Source organism: Misgurnus anguillicaudatus, chromosome 15 (genome assembly GCF_027580225.2).
Source record: "Misgurnus anguillicaudatus chromosome 15, ASM2758022v2, whole genome shotgun sequence".
NCBI classification, from domain to species: Eukaryota; Metazoa; Chordata; class Actinopteri; order Cypriniformes; family Cobitidae; genus Misgurnus; species Misgurnus anguillicaudatus.
In genome coordinates, this window is record NC_073351.2 from 16004584 (window position 1) to 16012178 (window position 7595).

Genomic DNA, 7595 nt, shown 5'->3' on the forward strand with positions numbered 1-7595 from the left:
TCTTTCTGCAGAATTACATTTTAGGGGGGTTGGTAATACTCACAAAGCATCTTGGATATACAATATTTCTTTCTGCCACATAAAAATTTGTTAACAGCACCACCTATTGTTGATTTGGCTTACACACTCCCTTATGAGGTCACTGGATACGTATTGTTTATCCATATTATGACTATAAAAATACTGCTATTTCAGCATCAAGGTCAGTTGCATTTGGCAGCTTCAGGCCAGTTAAATTTTTAGGATGCCTTTTTTTCTATACGTACTCCTGCTTTTCCCTCACCTGAATGCAACAGCAGAAAACACTCTTTGCCGAATGATGGGAGATCCAAAATACGCGATGCTGTCCAAAGATGGAGACATAAATATTGGAGCAATATTTCCAGTCCACACTAAAGAAACATTACCTTCATTTGAGTTTAGAAAAAAACCTCAGCTTTTATCATGCTCTAGGTTTGTTACATTGAAAACTTTATAAACACTGCAGTAGATAATGTTTATAAAACAAATTCATGTTTTTAACCTATTTGTTTAATGTTTTTACAGTGTGAGTGTAAGAGATTTTCGGCTGGCTCAAATCATGATTTTTGCAATTGAAGAAATTAATAGAAATGAAAGTTTGCTCCCAAATGTTTCTATTGGCTATAGAATCTATGATAGCTGTTCATCAAGACTGTCTTCTATGAGTGCAATTATGACAGTGATGAATAGTCAGGAGTTTGCAGCTGGAGAAAGATGCAATAAACAGTCTCCTATACATGCTATCATAGGAGAAACAGAATCTTCTGCCACTGTGATTCTTTCAAGAACAACAGGACCTTTTAAAATTCCAGTGGTAAGAAGCAAGAAGAGTAAATGTTTGAAGCATTGACTTTTTAACATAAAACAGTTTCATTATTTTATGTGAATTTCTTTTTCAGATAAGTCACTCATCTGCATGTGAGTGTCTCAGTAACAGGAAAGATTACCCTTCTTTCTTCAGGACTATTGCTAGTGATTATTACCAGGGCAGTGCACTTGCAGTCTTGGTAAAGAACTTAGGTTGGACTTGGGTTGGAGCTGTGAACAGTGACAATGACTATGGAAACAGTGGAATGGATATTTTTCTGAAAACAGCTAAGAAGGAGGGGATTTGTGTAGAGTACTCTGTAAAATTCTACCGAACAGAGCCCGAAAAACTCCAAAAAGCTATAAATACAATGAAACAAGGCACAGCAAAAGTGATTGTTGCATACGTTTCATTTATTGAGATGGGATTATTAATTGATCAACTGAGCATTCAGAACATTACAGGCCTCCAAATGATTGGAGTGTTTGGATGGATAACTTCAACGAATTTGATAACTCCTGAAACTTTTCATGTGATGGGAGGGTCACTGGGACTTGCATTAAAAAAGATCAATATTGAAGGGTTTTTGGATTTTGTTAATAAATCATTTTGGGAAACAGCTTTTCCATGCTCACATAGAGATGGTAATTATTCTCAAACTAAATTAAATTGCAACCAATACCAAGATCTACTTGTTATAAGAAATTACCATGAAGATCTGTCTGAACATAGATATTCAAGCAATGTTTACAAAGCAGTATATGCTGTGGCTTATGCACTACATGATCTGCTAAAGTGCAGAGGACAAGAAGTCTGTGAAAAAGCCCAGATAATACAACCACAGCAGGTAAACAAAAAGAAAATTTAGGGGAAATGCAGGGGTTTTGGGAGTTTTTTTTATTTTGTGTCAAACTGATGCAATAATAACAAGGTTCCAATCTGTCTTATAACTAGGTGGTTAACTCTCTGAAAAAGGTCAATTTTACTGTAAAGTTTGGTGATCGTGTATGGTTTGACAGCACTGGTGGTGTAGTAGGCCAATATGAAGTTGTGAATTGGCAGCAGGACTCAGATGGGTCATTTCAGTTTAAACCAGTGGGTTACTATGATGCCTCACTGCCCCCTGACCAGCGCTTTTTCATTAACACTGAAAACATAATCTGGGCTGGACAGCAGCTGGAGGTAAATGAAGAATCTGTTTTTTTCAAAAGGTTTTGTTGAAACTGGGGAAACTAAATAAACAAATATATAAAGTTAAACGAAGGTGAAGTATACTTGTATAATAGATGAAAAGCACACACACACACACACACACACACACACACACATATACTGATTTGACATGAAAAACTCATAATCCTTTACAAAAGAAACATTGAATTAATTTCTGGGTGAACAGGAAAATATATTGCCAAAATGTCTTCCCTTTGAAGGCATTTGGTGGCTTTTCATGCAAGAACACATTGGCATATGCTTTCAATTATGTTTTTTTAATTGAATATACAGGCATTTTTTGAATTTTTTTGTATTTTGTTTCTATGAAGAAGCCAAGGTCTGTGTGCAGTGAAACTTGTCCTCCAGGCACTAGGAAGGCTGTACAGAAAGGAAGACCTGTTTGCTGTTATGACTGTATTACATGTGCAGATGGAGAAATCAGTAATGAGACAGGTAAATCTAAGCCCAGACCAAAGATCTTATTTTATAAGTGAAGTAAATAATGGAATATTTTTTCTGTTTATCTATTGTTTGTCTGTAATTTAACTAATCATAATCTTTTTTTTCAGATTCAAATAACTGCCAGCAGTGTCCAGGGGAATACTGGTCTAATACTGAGAACACTGAATGTGTGTTAAAGGCTGTAGAGTTTCTGTCATTCACAGAAGTTATGAGTATAGTGTTAGTCTTTTTCGCTCTGTTTGGAGTAGGAATAACTGTACTGGTGGCCATCCTGTTTTACAGTAAGAAGGACACTCCCATAGTAAAAGCCAATAACTCTGAGCTGAGCTTCCTGTTGCTCTTCTCACTGACTCTGTGTTTTCTCTGTTCACTTACTTTCATTGGTCGCCCCACTGAGTGGTCCTGTATGTTGCGTCACACAGCATTTGGGATCACTTTTGTCCTCTGTATCTCCTGTGTTCTGGGGAAAACAATAGTGGTGCTAATGGCATTCAAGGCCACACTTCCAGGAAGTAATGTCATGAAATGGTTTGGGCCTGCACAACAGAGACTCAGTGTTTTTGCCTTTACACTTATACAAGTTCTTATATGTGTGCTTTGGCTAACAATATCTCCTCCTTTTCCCTATAAAAATATGAAACATTATAAGGAGAAGATTATTCTTGAATGCAGTCTGGGTTCTACTATAGGTTTCTGGGCTGTGTTGGGTTATATTGGCCTACTGGCTCTCCTGTGCTTCATTCTGGCTTTTCTGGCCCGGACGCTGCCTGATAACTTCAATGAAGCTAAATTCATCACATTTAGTATGTTCATATTCTGTGCTGTATGGATCACATTTATCCCAGCTTATGTCAGTTCACCTGGAAAATTTACTGTAGCTGTGGAGATTTTTGCCATTTTAGCATCAAGCTTTGGTTTACTATTTTGCATATTTGCACCCAAATGTTACATCATCCTGTTTAAGCCTGAACAAAACACAAAGCAACATTTAATGGTTAAAACCCAAACTAAGTCCTACTGAGAAATAAACATTGTTAAATTAACATTTCAGTGATTTTTATTGATCTAAATAACAAATATTACTGATGTGATTTTTTCAGAAATTCACCAACATTTTTTACAAATAAACTAAATTACTACACAAACAAACTAATCAATTAAACTGTTATACTAAACAGATTTTAATGCAACTGTTGGTTAAATCAAGCTAAAGGGCTCTCTCTTACACCCGGCGCAATGCAGCCATTGACCAACAAAACCTGGTTCAAAGTCTAAAGTCAATGGCGCAATTGTTATGGCGTTTTTTTGTTATTTAAAGAGCACATTAGTAATATGCGCCTATAAACGGGAGGACAAAGCGGGTTTGCTTATCACATAGTCCGTGAATGCGCAGCAGCACAAAAAGCTTTAAAATATGAAAGATTAAAGGATTGTATGTAAAAGATTATTATTGAGTCTCTGCGCAACACTGCGCATTTGTCATCCCTGATCCTGCCGAGGCTCTGCGGCAGCAGAACTACAGGGGGAAACCCATACAGAGGGCGAAGTAGCCACGTCTGTGACAGAGAAATACTTTGGGCAGCATGTGTTTTCCTCTGATGCAAACAGGTCGATTTCCACTCGACTGAAGATGGTCCAGTTTATCTTAAATGTTTGAGGGTGAATTCTCCTCTATCCAGTTGGCAGGCTGTTGCGAGAAAGCATGTCCACACCCGTGTTGGCTATGTCTGGAATGTGCATCGCCCTGATAGAGCAGAGGTCCCAAACCACCGGGTCACAACCCAGTACGGGGTCATGGACAAGTTGCCACCTGGTTGCAAGAACATCCTGAAAAAATTGTGTAATGGCTAGGTAATAGCTTAATCGGGTATTTTGTCCTTTAATGATGGCTTCAGAGTTGAACGTATTTACGTATTTACAGGATGTGTGAGGTACATTTGTAAATGATTCATAAAGTAATACATCTGCAATTCTTAGATTGATTGTGTTTTAGAAGTATACTGTATGCTCAAACTCTTATTACAGCACTGTGATCACCAATGTACTGGTAGAAAGAGAGAGACAGAGAAAAGATGGTACAAAAGTGGAAATTATCGATGTCAGCTCTTAATAAAAAGTGTGCTTCACTTTTGAGGATCTGAGCGCGATCTTCTGAAACCAAAGTATGGAGCGTGCCGTGAAACCGAGGTGGTCTGCAAGGAAACTGTAGCGAGTAGCTAAACCGAAGCGAAAATAGTAAGAAAATAGGACAAAACAGTTGAGTAACCAATCCGTGAGAATGCCACGGAAAAAGACAGTCCGTAGCAGGGCCACGGAAAAATGCGGAGATCCGTGAGAATGCCACGGAAAAATGAGCACAAAATTCCGTGACTATGCCACGGAAATTCGTGAGATCAGGTTGAGAACTTTACAGCTTAATATATTTTAATGGATGAGTAACAAAAAAAACTCTCTCCCACAGTTGTCATGATGGGCAAAATTAGCTATACAGACCAAAAACAATTTTTTGTACCAGGCTGTAAACATATTTTTTTGTTGTTGTTCTAAACATGGGCATTTTAACATAGGGGTCTATAGGAATTGACTTCCTTTTGGATCCAGCCTCTAGTGGCCAGTCCATTAATTGCAGTTTAAATCACTTCCGAATTGGCTTCATGAGAGAGATGGGAAGGTTGTCCCTCGGTTAGTGCATGTTAACATGCAAAAGGTACAAATCCCAAAATAAACAATGATGCGAGGTATCGTTTCCAACGTAAATCTCTTTTCTTGGACTACAACAAACACACCGAGTGTAGGCAACAGTTTATTTGTGACGATAGAAACACGCTGGAAGCAGATGCAGGAAAAATGTAACACAGGTTTATTTTGAGACAGACAAACACCGGAACACAGAAACAATACAATGTCCAGATGATGGTAATGGTGATCTAAGGACTACGGTGGTAAGCGGGTGAAGGTGGTTGTAGTGGTCGTTGGTGGAGTGGGTCTGTAGTGAAGATAACCAAAGAGCGAAGACCGGAACATCCAACACGAAGATGACACAATAACAATCCACACGCGCTGTACAAACAATCCAAAACGATACAGAGATCAAACAATGAGCAAGGATCTGGCAGGAAACAGAGAGCAGAGTGAGTATATATGGAGAGCATGTAATGATGAGCAGCTGGAGTGAGACAATCAACACAGGTGAAGGGAATCGGGATAACGAGCACATGACATCACAGGTGAGTAAACACCATACACAAGACACGGAGGAAACATGTGCTGAGTCCCAATTCGCCTACTTATACTATAACCTTAAAGTATGTACTGTTTTTGTGAGGATGTACATACTTTTGAGTGTGTAGCAAAAGAGTATGCACGTTCTGGGACGTACTTCGATGACTTCATGCAACCTGAACGAGAACGTGGTTGCCTAGTAACGCACACCACGACTGTTAACAATATTTCATTCATTCTTATAACTTATGTCAAATATAATTTTATTTACTATTCCCATCTTTTTTTCTCATCGTTTTTTCACAATACATTTTACAATACATTGTGTTCTACCAAGTTGAGGAGTAAAGCAGAGCGTCATTAGAACCAAACACAGGTCGTTTGTGAGGCGGCTGGTTCTGACGTTCATGTGCAATGTGTGTAACGAAAGCTACTTATTTTAAAGTCAAAATATTAAAAAGTTTATAGTATAACTACCGTTTAACGTATTTTATACTTAATTTTATACTCAAAAATATAATAATAATAATATCGAATACTATTTAGGACGGATAGTATGCGAATTGGGACTCAGCAAGTTTGTTTGCCTACCGTGACAGTACCCCCTCCCCTAGGACGTCACCTGACAGGTACCCAACTCGGTGAGTAGCACAGTTTTGAAAATGAACGTTAAGTGTTGTTTTAATGACATGTTTGTGCATGGCCATTGACTTCCATTCTGAAGCAGTCAAGAGACGCTTCTAAATGAGTCAAAAACTCAAAAACAGTGTCCATCACTGTAGTTCATCCAAAACAAACCAGAAATGAGACTCAAAGTGTTAAATACCGGAATTATCCTTTAAGCGCAAATGTACGGACCCTCGGTCAATGCGGTGTCTTTAAGTAAAAGTGAGCCAGCAGCATTTGTGCTCCTGTAACTGTACAAAATATATGCCATACAGAAGGCATTGCATATTAATATATGGCATTTTCTCAGTAGGCCTATGTAAATTAATACATAGCAATACAAATATAGTATGAAAACAAATTAATCATTATTCAAATAAAGTTTCAGAGATAGCCTACATTTTAGTCATTTAAATATTCTCATCATTTCAGAACAAGCTAAGGCTACCATATCAACTTACATTGGGCTATATCATGTGTTCCTTTGGTCGAAAATATGTAAAAAAATATATATGTGGGTAAAAAATAATGAACAAAAACGTTTAAGCTCACTTGTTAAAGCAGAAGCTCCAATAATGTGAAAAACATGGTCTCCGCGTATGATCATCATGTTTAATGTAGTCTCCTGTTCGTTGACAATTTATTTTGCATTTATTATACGTGTATAAAGTGTAAAACAATAAATGCATATCTTATAGCCTATTAAACATGGACATTCCGTTGCTTTTTATTCTCTGTCGCGACAGCCCTTTTAATATCCATTCATTTATAAACTGTACTACAGCGACTTTGGCACAGCTTGGATTACACAAAAATTGCGACATTCTTTGTCCATCCTGTACTGTTTAAACCAGTGGTCTAATAATTTTTATATTTTTTATTACATATTTTAGTTGGCTTATTTTATGTTTAGATTGTAAATAATGATAAACATATTAACAAGTAAAGAAAAATCAACAGTATTACAAAGTAAAACAAAAAAGTTTTAATATCAAAAAGTAGCCCTCGTTTTATGCATTGTGGTAGCCCTTATAGCCTACACTCTCTCCTGTTTCCGCACACATCCAAAGCTGTGACCGGACATCACAAAAACACGTATGACAGGTTTTTCAGGCAAAGAAGCTGATGGTCGTCACTGAAAGGACCTGTCATATTTGTCATGATGTAGGTCACCGGAGTGTGTGTGTGTGCGCGAAACATA

At 37.6% G+C, this 7595-nt stretch overlaps 1 protein-coding gene across 1 annotated transcript; it reads left to right on the plus strand.

Annotated features, from left to right (window-relative positions):
* The first annotated feature begins 244 nt into the window (after positions 1–244).
* LOC129419510 (extracellular calcium-sensing receptor-like) lies at positions 245–3549 on the plus strand. The gene is made up of 6 exons (XM_055174640.2): positions 245–453; positions 547–835; positions 921–1676; positions 1784–2011; positions 2374–2497; positions 2614–3549. The coding sequence occupies exons 1-6, from the start codon at positions 245–247 to the stop codon at positions 3525–3527; spliced, it is 2520 nt and encodes an 839-aa protein (XP_055030615.2). The 3' UTR covers positions 3528–3549.
* Positions 3550–7595: the final 4046 nt, after the last annotated feature.

Coding starts and splice junctions, on each gene's coding strand:
- LOC129419510 (XM_055174640.2), top strand. CDS start 245: ATGCCTTTTTTTCTATACGTACTCCTGCTTTTCCCTCACCTGAATGCA. Junction 454..546: donor CAGCTTTTATCATGCTCTAG/GTTTGTTACATT, acceptor ATGTTTTTACAG/TGTGAGTGTAAGAGATTTTC. Junction 836..920: donor GACCTTTTAAAATTCCAGTG/GTAAGAAGCAAG, acceptor TTTCTTTTTCAG/ATAAGTCACTCATCTGCATG.